The sequence below is a fragment of the Narcine bancroftii genome, chromosome 2 (genome assembly GCF_036971445.1).
Source record: "Narcine bancroftii isolate sNarBan1 chromosome 2, sNarBan1.hap1, whole genome shotgun sequence".
Classification (NCBI taxonomy): Eukaryota; Metazoa; Chordata; class Chondrichthyes; order Torpediniformes; family Narcinidae; genus Narcine; species Narcine bancroftii.
In genome coordinates this window covers 106,778,166-106,796,876 of record NC_091470.1, presented here as the reverse complement: position 1 = coordinate 106,796,876, position 18,711 = coordinate 106,778,166, and the positions used below count along the sequence as shown (strand labels likewise).

Here is an 18,711-nt window from a genome sequence, read left to right as displayed (position 1 = left end):
GTTGTAGGGTTCCCCAAAATCCGTCAGGATAGCTTTGTAAATGCTAAACACAATATGATCAAACTCAGTGCTGACGAATGGGATGCAATTGGCATATCCCTACCAGACCAAGGCGTCATTGCTGCTTGTCCAATGAAACATCTGTCATTTCTTTTAGAAATGACGGCATGAGACAGCTCAAGCTTTACTATTTCGGGGAAGGAGATGGGAAAGAGCAGCAATTACGCTTCAAGTACTATTTCAGATTTGGCTGTCGGTAAGTCACAATTAGAGCAGAAACTTCATTATCCAATAGAAAGAAGTTCGAGCTTGGATAGAAGTGAACACAGCGAAACAATGCAGTCGAAAACAGCCCTAAGCATCACTTTACCTGTGTATGTACAAGGGGCATGTATTGCATTTGTTGCTGCCTATTCGGCCCACTCTGCATCCTGGAGAGCGGACCAAGACCGGGAGATCACTTCTTGAGACCTTGCACTGTCCCGTGTCATTTCAATTCCACACCCGATTGAAATTCTTACGTGTTTACTACGGTCACGTGTGCTGCCAGGTTCAAGCCACGAGGAAATTGGAGGAACAGCGCCTTACATTACGTCTCGACAGACTCCGACGACAGGGAATAAATATAGACATTCTACTTATTGGGAACTCCTGTTGCCCGTCTCCTTGTTTCCCTTATCGCTCTGACCCCCTTCTCCAGATATCCAGCCCATTTTCTTCCTTCCATTAGAGAACACATTTTTGCCCACATTCCCAAACAACTTCCGACTGCATTCTCTCCCGCGCACCTGTGTATATCTCTCACCCAACCCTGTTACATTCGCCTCTGCTAGAATTTCGTCAATCCTGCAGGATGGAGTGTCTTTTACATTCCATGAATACGGAATGAAAACATGAATAGGAAGAGGATTAGCCCACCACGGCCGTTGCGGTTGCTTTGCATTTGAATAAGGTCATGGCTTATCTGCTGATAGACTCATTTCCACCATATCTCTTAATTCACCTATTATGTAAAATATATGCAGCCTTGTTTTAAATATATTTACTGCGACATCCTCCACTATTTCAATGCCAGGGACTTCCAAAGCATCAGCATTGTCGGGGAAAAGAGGTTGCTCATCATCTCTGTCCTGAATGTTGTTGCTGCGTCCCCAATTCTACTACTCTGCCCAACCAACGGAACTAAAACGAACATACATCGATGTTAAACATTCCTTTCATAATTGTTATACGTTTCTTTATGATCCCCTGTCATTCATCTAAATTCCAGCGAAATCTGTCCCAGATGACTCCATTTCTGCACAAAGGCTAACTCATCATCTCGAGAATCAACCTAGTGAATCTCATTTGCACCTCACCCAGTGCCATTACATCCACCCTTAAGTAATGAGATCAGAATTGTTCGCAATGTTCCAGATATGGCCTTACCAGTACCTTGTACAATTGCAGCATAACCTCCCTTCTAAATTCATTCGTTATGATCTGCTGTGTATATCCTGCATTGATGTGTACTGCACTACACCACAGCATTCGGCAATGTCCAGTTTATCTCTGTGATGTGATCAAGACGTAATGAAGCGAATGCCTTTCTGATTTGTTGTTCCACAGGCCACTTGCAAGTACGACTGTCTGACGGGGGAGATTTATGCGCAGGACGACTGGAGATTTATTACAATGGTACTTGGGGCACAGTCTGCGATGACTCCTGGGATGCGGTTGACTCTAACGTGGTCTGCAGGCATCTTGGTTGCGGAACTGCTTTGGAGAAGAACCGTCCCCGTTACTGCGGACGAAGCTCTGGGCCAGTTTGGTTGGATGAAGTGAGATGTTTGGGGAACGAATCGTATCTCTGGGAATGCCTGAGGGCGAGGTGGGGAGATCACGACTGCACGCATAAAGAGGATGTGACAATAACATGTTCTGGTGAGGGCGCATTAAATGTGTCCTTTTCTGCCGCATAACAATTATCATAGTTATGTGGTGTTTAATTCCTTTTCCGTCCTTACACAAACCATGTCTAACTCTTACATTTCCATTCCTTGGGTCCACTATTCAGCGATATTTTCTCAGTGTTCTGATTATCATTAAGTCAAGTCCAAATTCTACGAACTGTAACAAAGACAGACCTTCATCTCAGCTCAGTCACTATAGATTCTGATCGCCATTTAACACTATTTATGAAAGAAGTGCATTGAAATACGAAAGTCTGATTGCCATCAAATTCTGTCGAAGTACTAATAACTTGGTTGACTCAGCAGGTCTCGCAGCGCCCATAGGAAGAAAATAGATATAACCAATGTTTCGAGCATGAGCTAATTTCAATGTATGATCAAAAAGCTGGCTGCCACATGAAGAAAGGTTTTGGGGTGAAGGTTAGAAAGGTCAGGGGGAGGAGCACGACCGTTCATTTTTTCAATGCTGATGTACCCCTTGCTTTTCCCGAGTTAAATTTTGCGGAGTGCATTCAGGATTGCTGCCAATTAATTAACAAACAGAGCAATACATTTTGGAAAGAGGCTGATTTCACGTTTCTCGACCGAGCCACTTCGGGAAAGGAGTACAAACCATGTTGTATGAGATAGAGAAAAGTCGGGAGTGGGGTTGGAAGAATGAAATGAATATTTCGAATATGCTGGACATTAACGTGACGGTTGCGTTTGAGTTTGTGTGATATATTGCTGCGGGAGATCCCAGGAGGTTACATTAATGGAGAAAACAACTGAATGGACACGATAAAAGATAGATGTGATCAATTAGAATTGGAATAAAATTTAATTTACTTTACAAAAGTGCGAATGTTATGGAAAACTGAAACTTGTACGAGTCCAGACAGAAGATATGGTGTTGTTCTGCAAGGTTGAGTTTATATTTCCATGCACCAGCACAGGGCCTCACAAATGGAAAAATTGGAGTTGAAGTGGGAGAGTTATTTGAAGCGGAAGATAGGCTCAGGTCCATTCTTGCGGACAGAAGGACAATGCTCCGCAAACGCATGACAGAGCGGAAAATTTTATGACATAGAATGCAATTTAATAATTGGAAGAGGTTCCGTCCTCATTTCGGCTGCAGGGATTTTTTGAGTCGTCGGAGAATGTTCGAAAGCAATGGTGTCACATCTTCCTCACTTGTACCCCAACCTGCGGACAGACGAAGTGGAGCGATTCATGAAGGAGACAACCCCTTGGAAATGCTGCACAGTGGAACCATCTTTCTGAACAGCGAATCCTTGAAAGGATACCTCACTGGAGCGGTTCTCACCACCGCATTGAGTTCAAAGACAGAGCAATCATGCACATTCCAGACATTTAAACCCAAACCTTCCTCTTTTAGCCGATTGCGCTCCTGCTTTTATAGTATTTTAATGCTCCGCCCGATCAGCCTTTTTCTGTGGTGTTTTCAAGATTTTCCGTTTGTATTTCTTGTTTATCTATAAGTCAAAACAGATTTTTTTTCTGGTGGCGGTATGAAATATCCATAACCACTTCCGTTGACAGAGCACAAAGAAATGCGCCTGAAGAACGGAGGGCATCGATGTGAAGGAAGAGTGGAAGTGCTCTACAATGGGACCTGGGGAACAGTGTGCTCCGACGGAATGAACTGGAAGGCTGTAGATGTGATCTGTAAACAACTAAAATGTGGACCCGGAAAATCACTTGAAATTGATGCGGTGAAATATGGAGAAGGCTCTGGGCAAATATGGCTCGATGAGCTGGACTGTACATCGCACGAGTCGACCCTCTGGCAATGTAAATCAGCCTCTTGGGGAGAACACGACTGTCAGCACAAGGAGGATGCAGCCGTTGTTTGTGAAGGTAACATTAGGGTGGAATGAAACGCGGCTGACATTTTAAACAGAAGAGATTTATAAATCTGTCACCATCTTCCTCTTGTCAACAGAAGCCCAAGTGCCGGAGGGATCCGACAGGGGAAAGGTCTGCCTTCAAGAATCAGAATCGGAAATTGCAGGTGATTCAGTGCATGTAAAGTTGTGTGAAATGTATTCGCCTATTTCTCAGTTTAAATTTATTTAATAGTTTATTTTCTGTTCCTCTCAGAACTGTCCTTACGGCTGGTTGGCGGTAGCAACAGTTGCTCCGGGAGGTTGGAGATACTGTGGAATGATCGTTCGGGCACTGTGTGTGACGACTCCTGGGATCTAGCCGATGCAGATGTAGTCTGCAGACAGTTGCGCTGTGGCCCTGCTCGTTGGACCCCAGGAGCGGCGACCATTGACAACGGCCACGGTGACATCTTGTTGGATGAAGTGAAATGCACAGGAAGTGAATCCCTTCTCTCCAGCTGCCCCTCCTCACAACTCGGCCAACACGACTGTGACCATAAGGAAGACGTCATTGTCTTTTGCTCTGGTTGGTGTTTTGGCACATTTCCACCTTCTCTTCAATCCATCCCTTCATGTCGTAATTTCGTTTTCTCAATCCTCACTGAATGAAGTCTCTGAATGTGCGATTCAATATCATCCACAGATCCATTTTTGTCGGAGACAGGCTCCACCGATTCAGGTATTTACAGTGTTATAAAATATATTTATACCTTGAAGCAAAACTAATATTTGGTATTTTTAAATAATAATCTGATCATCACTACTTAGTTGTTGGCTGATATGAACATTGATAAGAACAGAGTAATAAGGACCATCGATATTCAATATTAAATAAGAAAAGGCCACATAAACCAGAGCATAGTACAATTGCTGAAGCCAGAATCTCCCAACTGCGGCCACATATCTCTCTGGATGAGGAGGTAATCGCCGGGAACCGTAGCGGGAGAGACTTTCTTCAAGACTCCCGAGTAACGTTTGAACATCACCCTTAATGAATGGCGAGTGTCTTTGAAAGAGCAGAAACTGTGTGGTGGTTTGGTTGGGGCTTTCCGATGAGGGGAAAAAACAGACTTTTTCGATCCGAATCAATTCGGACGAGTTCATATCAATCAATTCAGAAAATGGTCTTTTTATTTGGATAATTCAATTCACCAAGCCATGATGAGCAGGTATAATGCCTTGTTAAACCTTTAAAATCGATGAGAAATTATTGACTAATGATGGGACGCAAGAATGAATTCACTGATAGGATATTCGTGGCAAGGGTGGCGTATGCGTGTTGTCTGAAGTGCACTTAACGGCATAATTGCAGGTGTTGGACACACACTGGGTGATATTCTTGTAGAATGTGGAGCTGGGATCTACGCAATGTTTCGCTACACTGCATAGCACTGCAGGGCGGATCGCTTGTCTCATCGTCCACCGTTCCATGCAGATTGTTGGGTACCCCAGGATGATGTTGATGCCTCAGTGACTTCCTTTAAAACAAATTCCAGGCACAGTTTTACGTGAATATAATCCAATTCAGTTGCTCCATAGATGATTAAGAATTACTTAGGCAGGCGGTTGACTATGGCTCTGGCTGGAGTTGTGGATATTTCAAAAGTTACGTGACATGTTCAAGTCCCAAATATAGGGATTTCAGTAGCATTCAGGAACAAATTAATTAAGACATGTTTATCCTTGTGGCACAAGTCATCATGCGTCCTGTACAATGTGCTATGCCCATTCCAAGGTATGTTTATCCACAATGATGCCTGTCTCGAAAACAACCTCAGAGTTGATATCTGCTCAGTCATAGATCTGGGGAAATGCGGACCAATGGTATTTGGAAGGTGTATTGAAAGGAATTCTGCGAATGCCTGGGTGGAGTGTAGTGGAGGGACGTGCTGAATAACTCACCCGGACATACTTGGGCCCAGGCCTGAAACATTCGTTACCTATTACTTCTTTTGGATCCTACGTCACCTGCTGAGTTTTTCAAGAATTTTTATTTGTTGGAGACATGGAATTGTACACAATTAGTGCCTTACCATCAAAATCATTCAGTACAAATGTGTAAAAACAGCGTCAATTGCAAATGGAGCTGTACATCTATATTTCATGTCGATATTCTGGCTAGGTGACAAGACACCCTCAATCATAGTTGCCGTATGCATCACCCTTGGGGTCCTCCTCTTCGCTGAGCTAATCGCGCTGATGACAATAGTACAGAGAAGGTCGGGGAGACGGGGTGAGTTTTATTTTTCACTCTGCATTTTCATAGCCAAAAGTTCATGAGTAATTTCAACTGCTGTTTGTGGTGCGTTCCTCAAATATTTGTCAACATTACAGTGAATAAACCTCTCCCTCACTTGAACAGCTGCATTAATGCGTGGCAGAGGATCAGCCATTGCCTTTTACGAAACAATTTATGAAGACATTGACAACACGCTGACCGAAAAGAATTTCAGTCATCTGCATGGTTCAGGTGCGTATTTGTATGTGACCACCACTCTTCAACTGAGAATAGCGCTCACATTTCTATAGTGCACCAACTGTAAGAAATAATACTGAAATCAAAGATTGTGTTTGCTGACGCGTTGATCGAGTTAATTTAAATGTCAAAGAAGTTTGACCATTCGCCACCACCCTCGCATTTGTATTTTTATATAATGCTTTAACCCAACCAGTAAAAAGACGTCCGAAGTTAAATTTCTCCAAGGCCTTCAATAAAAAAATTCCACTCAACCCGATCAAATGCCAATACCTTATTTATTATTTTATAGTCCACATTTAATAAAGAAATTGGTCGATACGAAGCTGCATTCAATGGATCTCTCTCTTTCTTTGGAATAACTGTAATGATCGCACTCGAATACGATTCTGGTAATGACTGTTCATTTGTCATTTGCTGAAGCACATCCATAAATATAGAACACAGATCTTCATAAAACACCTTAAAAAATTCTACTGAAAGTTCATCATCTCCTGTCGACTTTCCATTAGGCATCTCCTTACAGCTTCTTTAATCTCAAAATCAGTAAACGCAGATTCAAGTTACTTCGCTTCTTCCTCTCCTAATATAGTAAATTCAACTTAGATAAAGAGGATTCAATAGAAGCATCATCCTGAGTTCCCTCAGAAGTCTATAATTTCTGGTAAAATGAATAAAATTGGTCATTAATTTCCTGAGGTTTATAAGTAATCATTGTATTCTTTTCAACAGCATTAATAGTTCTCGATAAATGGTCCGTTTTTAATTGTCAGGCTAATACCTTATGAGCCCTTTCATCTAACATAATAACATTGCTTAGATCTTTGAATTAGATGCTCATACTGATACGTTTGTAAAGTATTATCATATAATTTCAACTTAGGTAATGCTGACTTCTTATGTTCTCTCACCTTCTTCTGAAATTCTTTTTCCAAATCAGTTATTCAGTTACCCAAAGCCAAACTTTCCACCAAATACTACTTTTTAAAACTTTTGTAGAATAACTAATAATTTGACCTCGTAAAAATGCTTCAAAGCATCCCATAAAATAAAACTCCTACGTACTGAATTAGTATTTTCAGTCAAAAACAATTTGTACCTTAACAAATGTAATAAACACCTGCTTCTTCCATAACATTACATTAAATCTCCACCGATAAGTTGATTACATAACCTCTGATCCACCACAAGAAGTAAACAACATTGAGTGATCAGATATAATCCTACTCTTATATTCAGCCTGCACAACTCCAGCTTGAAGATCTGTCAAAATCAAAAAGAAATCTATTCTAGAAAATAAATCGTGCCTGGATAAATTAAAAGGAACCTTTTTTTTTCCTGTCTGATTTATCCTCCTCCAAATTTCAACTATATTAAAATCCTTCATTAAAGATCCCAATTGTACCAACATCTTTGGTTTCCTTATACTTTTTGGAGATTTATCCAGTAATCAAAAACACAATTAAAATCCTCTGCAAACAAAATATTTTCATCAGCCTGATCTAATGGTAGAAAAACCTCAGACATAAATTGATCATTATCCACATTGATGTTTGAAGTATTTACATGAATGTTTAATTCAATTTGGTGTGCTATCTGCGTACAAGGTAAACTTGGATAAGAGTGAAATATTGCCATGTTTGGAAAGGAATTATGAAGCGTGAAAACACATTATAAAATTAAGATGGTCTGATAAAATTTAAAAATTACGAGGAATTGTGAAAGCAGATTATAAATCTTTATGTAAATTAAATTATGTCCCGTGCAAATATAAAAACCGACTGCAAAAGCTTTTATAAATATGTCATGAGGAAAAGATTGGTGAAATCCAGAGTAGGTTCTTTGCAGTCGGAATCAGGGGAATATATAATGGGGAATAAGGAAATGGCACACCAATTAAATTCTTACTTTAGTTCTGTTTTTACAAGAGAGGATACAAATAACCTCCCAAGGATGTTGGGAAACATAGAGACTAATGCAAGGGAGGAACTGAAAGAAATCAGTATCTCTAAGGACATGGTCTTTGGGAAATTGATGGGATTGAAAGAGGCAGATAAATCCCAAGGGCCTGATAATCTACATCCTAGGGTATTTAAGGAAGTGGCCATTCAGATAGCAGATGCTTTAAGAATTATTTTCCAGAACTCGATAGACTCAGGATCAGTACCCATGGATTGGAGGGTAGCTAATGTTACCGCACTATCTAAAAAGGGGGGTAGAGGAAAAGTGGGGAATTATCAGCTGGTGAGCCTTACATCAGTAGTGGGAAAAATGATGGAATCCATCATGAAGGATGTAATAGTGGAGCATATGACTAGCAGAGAAGGGATCGGACAGAGTCAACATGGATTTACAAAAGGTAAATCATGCTTGACAAATCTATTGGAATTCTTTGAGATGGTGACATGTAAAATAGATGGGGGAGAGCCAGTGGATGTGGTGTACCTGGACTTCCAAAAGGCCTTCAATAAAGTCCCACATAAACGAGTGGCTTCAAAAATCAAGGCTCATGGGATTGGGGGCAAAGTATTGATGTGGATTGAGAACTGGCTGGCAGGTAGAAGACAGAGAGTTGGGATAAATGGCTCATTTTCTGAGTGGCAGGTGGTGACCAGTGGGGTGCCACAGGGATCTGTACTAGGACCCCAGCTGATCACAATTAACATTAATGATCTGGATGAGGGGATTGGATGTAATATCTCCAAATTTGCAGACGGCACTAAGCTAGGAGGGGTTGTGTGCATGGAAGAGGGGGTCAGGAAGCTCCAGTGTGATTTGGATAAATTGAGGGACTGGGCAGATACATGGCAAATGCACTACAATGTGGATAAATGTGAGGTTATCCACTTTGGTAATACAAACCGGAGGGCAGATTACTATTTGAATGGCAATAGATTAAGAGATAGGGAAGTGCAGAGAGACCCAGGGGACTTGTACACCAGTCTCTGAAGGTGAGTGTGCAGGTACAGCAGGCGATTCAAAAGGCAAATGGTATGTTGGCCTTCATATCAAGTGGGTTTGAGTATAGGAACAAGGATACCTTACTGCAGCTGTACAGGGCCTTGGTGAGACCACACCTGGAGTATTGTGTGCAGTTTTGGACACCTTATTTAAGGAAGGATGTTCTTGCAATGGAGTGAGTGCAGAGGTGATTCACCAGGCGGATACCTGGAATGGCAGGAATGACTTATGAGGAAAGATGGAACAAATTTGGATTGTACTCGCTGGAGTTTAGAAGATTGAGAGGGGATCTCATAGTTCAGGGTGTGTTTGTGAAGAGTAAAGGGAATTAATAACGCAGTTCTACTTTCTGTGGAATTCATTGCCACAGAGGGCAGTAGAGGCAGGTTCATTAAATATATTTAAGAGGGAATTAGATATATTTCTTCAGTATAAGGGTATTAAAGGTTACGGAGAGAAGGCGGGGACGGGGTACTGAACTTTAAGATCAGCCATGATCTCGTTGAATGGCAGAGCAGGCTCGAAGTGTCGAATGACCTACTCCTGCTCCTATCTTCCATGTTTCTATGTTATTGAAAAAGTTTAAAATGGATGTGAGTTAATGGAAGGATCTCCCATTAACATTAATAGGTCGAGTAAATTGTATTAAAGGAAATATTTTCCCCGTATTCAGTATTTACTTAAGTCTATACCATGTTTACTTCCAAAGGGCTTTTTTCAATTTTTGAATATAGTGGTGAGGAAACTTTTATGGAAGGGATAATTAGCATGAGTAGCTTTACAGCCATTGACGTGTAAGTATGTATTAGGAGGTCTTCGGTTTCCTTATATTCAAAATTATTATGAAACTGCAAGGTTAAAGTTTATAGTAGAATGATGGATACTAAGCATCCCCCAAGTTGACCTAAGGTGGAATTAGCTTTAATTTTTGAACCTGATGTTCATCAGTTTAAATATAAATGGAATTTGAGTTTTTTGCAGGTTTAAAATATGCCGGCATTAAAGTTATTATTAAGGATATAGATTAATAGAAATCCTGTTACAGGAATGAAGAGTAATTTATCAATTCAAACTCAATTATATCAAAATCATCTTATTTGGTTTTAAATCTTTAACAGGTATTTAAAAGCATAGCATCCTGAAGGTATAAATGTGATTCAGGATTGTCATGAAGAGGAACAGTTTTTTTCTTTTAATTGATGGAGGGAAACATTTGGAATTCCAGTAAATTCTTTGTTTGTGTATTATCAGTTTATAGATTTGATAAGGGATAAATATGGAAGGGATATGAGATTACTTGAGTCTTTGATTTCTTCTATAACAAGAAGGTGTTTTGTTTCAGAAATATTTATGTTGATGCAAGAGAGTGCAGATAAATCAAATTTGGAGAAATCTAGAAATAAATGACAAATTGATTTAACGTATGATATACCCTAGGAAGACTGTGAAGTTATGTGTCATTAAGTTATTTAAAATTAAACCACCATTTTACCCAGAGTTTCTTTTTGCATTATATGTTTATATTTGACTGGTTGGGGGTTGGATAAGTTTCAGATAGCTTTTGATCATTTACCGTTATCAGTGGTATGAAAAAGAGTAGCGATTACTTCGAAAAATTATAGAGATAAATATAGTTCGTTGGCATACTGAATTGAGATCTTGTATTTATATGGATATAAATGACATAATTTACATGGTAATAATTCTTTATTTGTTAAAATGTGATCTCCGTCTTTGGAATGTATGGGTTTAGAAATATCTTAAAATTTTGTATTTTTTTACATTTATAACTATTTGAAGTATGTTTTTTTAGGCTCCCCTTGCGGGGCTGGATAGGGGAGAGGTGGAGGGAGGGTTGTTTGTTGTTGATTTGTTTATACTATTTCTCTTCACGTAATGTTTTCATATTATTTTTAAAAGTTTTAAATAATTATTTAAAAATTTTGCTGTAAAATTCTTGGCTAAGGTTTTGGCTTCGAGATTGGATAATTCTTTTCCATCTATCATTTCTGAATATCAGACTGGATTTAATTAAAAAAAACTGTTATTCTTATTTTAATAAATATTGCTCATTTGGCAAAAAAGATTGTGGTTGCTGGAAACAGGAGGTCTTCAAGCGTTTGAAGGGAGATCAAATATTTCACATTCAAATGTTTAAGAGGAAGCCGGAATTGACGCATGTTTTCCCGAGTGGTGCCCGCCCGCTACCTTCAAAATTCATTAAAAGTTTGATTCTTCTCGATCTGTAGCTTTTCATCCAATTAAAAACACTCTTTATTTATTGGCCACACATGTCCTTGTTCCCCGAATTTTAAATTGCATGAAGTTTGATTTATACGGCTTTTGGTGGGAGAAAGTAGAACTGTGTTATTAATTCCCTTTCCTCTTCACAAACACATCCTGAACCGCTGACAGTTCCTGCAATTTCCCGTATTCTTTGTGAAGGAAATATGACAAAGTCGCAAGATGACAAGATATAGGAGCAGTAATTGGCCTATTCGCCCATCGAATCATGCACTGATCCACCCACCCACTCAGTCCCACTCCCTGGCTTTCTCCGTTTTACTCTTGATTCCCTGAAATACCGACACACCGCAATATAGCCTCACGTTCTCACATTTCAAAGTGAATCCAATCATATTTTGATCAGTGCCTCAAAAAGATCCTTTTATTGTTAGCTCTCTAATCACCTCTGGTTCATTACCCAGCTCCAAATTTGGACAGCCTATCCCCTGGTGGGCGCATTAACAAGCTATTTTAAAAGCCATAACATAGGCTTTTCACGAAATCTTGCTCTTAATATCTCGCACAGTCGTATCTTTCCAATCTACTTTCATGTTAGAATTGTCCATCATTATCTTAACACTGTCCTTCTGACATGCATCTTCTATTTCCAGTTGTATTTTATAATGGAAATTCGGGATGCTGATTAAAGGCCTGTACATTACTGCCATTTCGTGTATTTAATCCTTTATGATTCCTTCACTCAATTCATAATGAATCAACCTCTTCTGATACTATGTCCATTCTTTCCAACTAGTTAATATTGTTGCTTACCAGCAGAGACATGGGACCCTTTCCATCTATCTTCCTTTCCTTGCGATGCTCCATGGATCCTTGGACGTTCACTTCCCAATGGCATCCTCCCTCTCACCACGAATCGGTAATGGCCACAACATCATACCCTCCAGCCTGCATCTATACATCAAGATCATCCACTTGTTTCGAATGCTTCGCACATTTCAATACAATGCTTACAGACCAGTGTTTGAATGTCTTGGTATGTGTAATCCCTCTGGACATTATTTTGTCTCGTCGACTGCCTGTCATCTTTGCTGTATACTTTCTTCTCTCTTCTGCTCTTTCCCCCAATAATCAGCCGAAGCACGCTGGTTCCCATCCCTTGTCCCTTTAGTTTAAACTCTGCATGACTGCCCTATTAAACCTGGCCGCCGGGATATTGGAACCATTTTGGCTCAAGTGTCATCCATTCTTTTTGAATATGTCATACATTCCCCAAAAGAGATCCCAATGATCCAATAATTTGTAGTCCAGTGGCTTGCATTAGCTTGTAAGCCATACCGTTGGGGTTGACACGATAAATGGATAGACAAGGCCGGAAAGGACTTCTTCCCAAAAAAGAAATCATCATCGCCATGATCCCGCTGTCTTGTTGTATGGTTTTCTGCAATGATGTTTTGTGCCATATCACGATACCGTAATTGTCATAATAAACAAATGTAAATACTGCCTCAATATCCAAAATAATCTCTACAATATCTGTAATTGCATTGACCTCTAGCTTCTGGTTCAATTGATTTCATCAATCAAATAGACTATTACACGAGCGACCCTTCGGATGCTGCACTTCTTGAGCCGGAACCTCCTCATGAAAACAGTTCGCGATTATATGGTTTGAAACATTTTGAAGCTTTCAAATTTATCTAATATAATTTAATCAGTTTGTGATCAAAATCTCTCCGGATATGTCTGTCATGAAATAACAGTGAATATAACTATTTTAATGGGATTATGTAAAAATAAGCCAGTGATCATGTTTGAATTTGAAACATCTCACTCGAGTGTAGCTAAGTGTGGAATGGAACGAAGTAATGACCATTATTTGTTTGATCAGACTGCTTTGTCGGCACTGATGTGTGAAATGAGCTCGAAGTGTTTGTGCCTGGTATTAATATCCAGGACAAGGATCAAGATATTTCATCCGTCGAACTGTGAATCACACGAGTGGGAATTTCGCTCTGACTTGCTATTGTCAATCTTTATTTCCTCCCAGATATAGGCCCTGTCGACTCTCAACGCGATGAGAGCAAAATTATTGATTGCCAAGACTGTCGGTTGAGGGCGGGCAGTTCTGCCGATGATCCGCTCGCGCTCACTGTTGTCCACGGTGAGTTATGTCTCAGTTACACCCACATCATATAGTTGTCTTTGAAACAAAGCATTCACATAAAGTATGTTTAATGCCAAGTTTCATAAAAACAATGTATAAATGCGAGAATGGCGATTCTGATTGTTCAATATGATCCAAGTTCGATCCAATATCAATGGTCATGATAATCTGTCTTGCTGCCGGCTCCCTAAAAAAGGCCCTTTCGAGGAACTGGTAATGGTTGAAATCCCCTTCTTAGTAAGAATTTGGATTATCCTCGCTCCTTAATATCTACTGATAATCATCACCATAATGTGAAGAATATCCTGGTGTCCCCCATTCATCCCCTTGATGCTCTGCCAATATACACAACCATCATTGCTGATTATATAACTTCATTACCCAATTTCTGCTTCCTTTTCCGAACCCTCTATGACTTTGGCCCTGGTCAGAACATTCAACTACATTTTCAATCTATTTATGAATGGTCTCTCATAGATCCCAATTTTCTGGTTGTCTGCTCTTCCGACGCACGTGATAATCGTCACAATGCGAAGTTCATACCACCAGTGCCGACATGAGAGGACAGTCCAGTTCCATAATTCACAGCTTCCCTTGGAGGACGGTAAGCACAATGCTTCCATTGCTTGTGTCCATTCCCTATGGGCTAGCGCTAAGTGACTGATTGAATATATGCCAGTTCTGGAAGAAGCACAAAGAAAAGAGCATGTAAAAAGAAGTAGCAAGGATGGCAAGGTTCACGGAGATATTAAATCAATTCTTGTTTTCAGGAAAGGAAGGCTACGTAAGACAGGCGCAGAAAATTGTCATCAAATTAATTATTTGAAGATTATAGTGGATGAGAAGTGGGCATAAGGGAGCCTGGGTCAGCACAATCAATAAATTATTCCAAAAGCTTTTACTAAATATGTTTCAGACAAATGGATAGCCAGGTCCTCTTCAGGACGAAAGTGGAAGTCAGTGAACTGAGTAGGTGTGGTGTCCTGAATGACAACTTCGCGCCTGTATACACCATGGGGCGCGATCTGCAATGTGTATATCAGGAAAGTGTGTATCAGAGTTAATGATTTACAATCAAGTGGAAACTTCCACGGAGCCAGATGAAATCCGTAACATGGTGTGACTTGCGCGACTTTGGTTGGCTGTTGCTTCTGTCAGTGGGATGCAGGAGGCTGAGGGGTGACTTTGAACTGGATCATAAATTTATTCATCTATTGGATATGTTAGATAATCGCACTTAATTTGCAAAGGTTCTGTGGACTAATTAAAAAGACGCCGTTTTTAAGTGAACACGTGACATGATTAAGAAAAGTCTGAGCGGGAAGATTTTCCACTCAGAATGTTTATAAGTTGTGGAACAACTTGCACGGGGACGTGGAGGAGGCAGGGAAAATGAAAGAGATGAAGATGCGTGCCCGGAATGCAAAGTAATTCAAGCAAAATTGGGAAACGATGTGCATTGATCGATATGACGGTTGGAGGACATGAATTCGTCCGATCAAACCATTTCCATGGTATACATTCGACATGGTGTGCACATTTAACTATAATGAATTGCAATATAACATAATCAGGGTGAAAAACGCAAGTTTACATTTATTTCAATATCGTGCCTTATTTGACCCATTTAATTGTTCTGATGTGTTCAGATAGACTACACCATGGTTTCACAATTAAATATAAAGTGAATTGTAGGTGAATGTTGTGAACAAAGTAAGGAGGTATGTCAAGCTAAATGTCCTGTTATTTGGATTATATTTCAGGTAAACTCAGCATTAATATCCGGATATATTCTTCTAAGTCTGTTATAAGGGCTAGAACATGATGTCCAGCTTTCCATGAAGATGAACACATATTTCTTCAAATTTACAAATCAACTCATTGTAAACAAATGCAATAATGTTCCATTCTGCATGTTCATGGCTTCAAAAAACTGTCTGACCTTAGTCACGACTATTCTGCCTTGTGATTTGAGCTATCATCACTCGTAATCTTATGGAAAATACAGTTACTGAAATCACTTCATAATGTTCCCATAACGTGAATGTTACAATCTTTACACCCGTGAACTGGACGAATGATGAAAATCGAATTGCATGGATTCACAATTTATTAGAATTTTTTTCTTTGCATATAAATTATATCCATATATATATGATTAGGCACCAGATGGGATCAAATTATTCGTTTGTTGATTATATGAGGCCTTTATTTACAGTCATACATTAAGTTTGCATCATGTTCAGTAACTGTGGAATACTGATATTGTAAATGTATTAATAAGGCAACATCATTTATGTTTCATATGGAAATTTATATTGATATGCTCATAGGTTTGCGAAAATGCTTTCAAATCCAAGATATACTAAACAGATCAACCTAATGCATTACTCGTTCTCTCACTGGGTGAGCAATAGATACAGACTGGAATACGACTTTCATTCTGAACTTTGAAATGGAAGAAGAAAATATCTTTGCACTTCAGAGTAATGAATAGATAGACTGTAAAATACGCCAGCTGGTGCAAGGTTTTAAAATGATGAGCGTCTGTTACTGAAACCTTCAAATAAAAATAAACAAATCAACTTATTGCTAAAAAACGTTTCCACTTATGATCTACTCAGCACATCAATGTCTTCAATAAAATGTCTGACCTCAGTTTTATGCCCGTACAGATGTATGATTTGTGTCACCAACGTAAGTGCCTCTGCAACATGTAAGAGGAATTGGCATTTAGAAAAGAAATGACTGAAGATCTCTAATTTGAAGGATACCATATTGAAGTAATTTTAAATATTTGTTAAACTTGTGGACTCAATCTCTGAAATTCCCTCTGCAATGTAATAAGATGCTGAAGAACAGAAAATAACTTTGGATAGTCAGCAGAACCGAAATGGTGTAGAGCACACATGTCAAATTCTGGCCCGCGGGCCAAATTTGGCCCCCGATATAATTATATTTGTCCCGCAAGATCATTTAAAAAATGTATTAGAGGTGGCCCGCTGGCCGCCGCGCCAGTATAGTGCATGCACAGCAATACAACAAATCCCAGAATGCATTGGCGTCAGCCTGCTAATTGCCCCGACTTCCTCTGTTTACGTTGCAGGGTCTCACTGTGGACTCTGGTTTTGGGGCATGGCCGGGATCAGGGGAAGCCAAGGCTTCTTCCCAGCGCCCGGAACCGGAGCCTCGGGCCTGACCTCGCCAGGACCGTTGCCCACACCCTCTCCCTGCCGCAGGCCGATCCGCGACTCACGTTGACGGGGCCGCTGATCTGCCGAGATGTCGCCCTGCAGTGGGAGCAGATGCCCCCCCACTGTCGTTGTCCAACCCGATCACCCGCAAACCCCGCCCTACCGCACACAGGCCTGAGTAAGTATTATGAACTTTAATCTCAGGATAAAACGATCTTCCAATAGTTTCATGTCACAGTGATAAATATATTCCTGGTTAAAAATGGTCCTGCACCTGGATACAAGCTCATTAGGCATAAAACTTGAAAGTGTGTAAATCAAAGGATATCTATACCAATGGAAAAATGGCATGGCTAATAACCCTGCTAGAGTTCATGCCCACAATCAGATACCCATTTGATTGTTTCAGGAATGATGTTATTCTCCCACATTCTCAATAGCCCTCAGATTTTACCATTCGACGGCACACTAGCAACATTTGACAAATCCTCTATAGAGAAATATTATTTATTGAATATTTTATTTTTCATTTGTTAATGCTTCTGGAAAGAGTTTATCCAAAACTATTATTAAACATTTATTTTAATAAGAAAAAGTTTAACAATACATATGTTGAAAGAAGAGAAAACATACAGATGTTGTTGAAAATTTTCAATCAATATTTAGTTCGGCCCTCGACTTAGTACAATTTTTTAATTTTGGCCCTCTGTGAAATTGGCCCTCCCTGGTGTAGAGGTTGTCATGTCACCTATTTCGCACTCGGATAAATAAATTTCAGTCCAATTAATTCTGCTCCTTTATAAAATAAAATCCCCTTAGTTCTGGAAAGAAATTCATGAATACACGTAACTCCTAAATCCTTTCTCCAAATGCTCACAAAATATTATTCAATCATTGACTCCGACATTTCGGAAAGGAAATTCAGCGCCACATACTCAATGATCAATGGGTGCTATAAGCAAATCCCGATTTTACTACACTACCATATTCAGAAGGAATGACTTAGTTGGAAATCTATTTCCCAAAATTGATCTGAAATTGTCTGCAGTTGAATTATGTAAGAAGAGTCCGTCGACTACGTCACCACTTGCTGCTTATCCCACGTCAAATATTTTCAATTCTTCTTTCTTCATTTATTGGTGTTAATTTCAAAAGTTTTTGTTTACCAAATGACACATAAAAAGTTTAAATGTATAAAAGATTCGACTATACGTTTCCATAATACTCCACCTTGCAATGGAAAAAGTCAGTGGATAGCACAATTCGGTTTCAAACTATACTTTTGAAAATAGTTCTTAAAACCGGAATCCACATTAATAATGTGGATTTTGAACAGAATTAAATATTCGTGGTGAAGCAGGAAATGAATCAAACTACATTTGCAAAGTATAATGTAAACGGCATTTATTTTCACACTTTGCATTGTCAATAAACTATGAATTGAGATCTTTCCGCATTTTTCAATAAACGGTCCCATTTCAATTTATTTGTGCCTGCAGCTCGTTAAATGAGAGGAAGTTAGTCCGATGACATCTCATTGGAAATATCGCTGACTCAAATTCAATGCAGTTAAAGAAGACTTGGGAGACGTATAGAAATAGGCCATCGATCCCAATGAAAATGCACAGACCAGCAACACCCAATTATGGAATTCATTCCATTGTTACTTTTCCCATCATTTTCATCGGCACATATTTTGCAATTCAATCACACACAACAGGCAATTGACAGTGGTCAGTTAACCCAGCAAAACGTTGGTCTTTGGCATGTGGGGAGAAAGTTGGTCACGCAGAGCAAAAACACGGAAAGCGTGCAATATTCGCTCAGA

General features: G+C 39.6%; 1 protein-coding gene across 3 annotated transcripts in view; it reads left to right on the top strand.

The window, feature by feature from the left end:
- Positions 1-16,327, top strand: part of LOC138754092 (scavenger receptor cysteine-rich domain-containing protein DMBT1-like) — a 35,667-nt gene extending 19,340 nt beyond the window's left edge. For all 3 annotated transcript variants that reach the window (XM_069917914.1, XM_069917912.1, XM_069917913.1), the window contains 11 exons: positions 1,609-1,923; positions 3,495-3,812; positions 3,898-3,966; positions 4,056-4,367; positions 4,485-4,520; positions 5,964-6,074; positions 6,204-6,311; positions 13,081-13,191; positions 13,573-13,686; positions 14,167-14,293; positions 15,453-16,327. In XM_069917914.1, the coding sequence (XP_069774015.1) occupies positions 1,609-1,923; positions 3,495-3,812; positions 3,898-3,966; positions 4,056-4,367; positions 4,485-4,520; positions 5,964-6,074; positions 6,204-6,311; positions 13,081-13,191; positions 13,573-13,686; positions 14,167-14,249 (1,577 nt within the window). In that variant the 3' untranslated portion in view covers positions 14,250-14,293; positions 15,453-16,327. The remainder of the gene's footprint in view (positions 1-1,608; positions 1,924-3,494; positions 3,813-3,897; positions 3,967-4,055; positions 4,368-4,484; positions 4,521-5,963; positions 6,075-6,203; positions 6,312-13,080; positions 13,192-13,572; positions 13,687-14,166; positions 14,294-15,452) is intronic.
- The last annotated feature ends 2,384 nt before the right edge of the window (positions 16,328-18,711 follow it).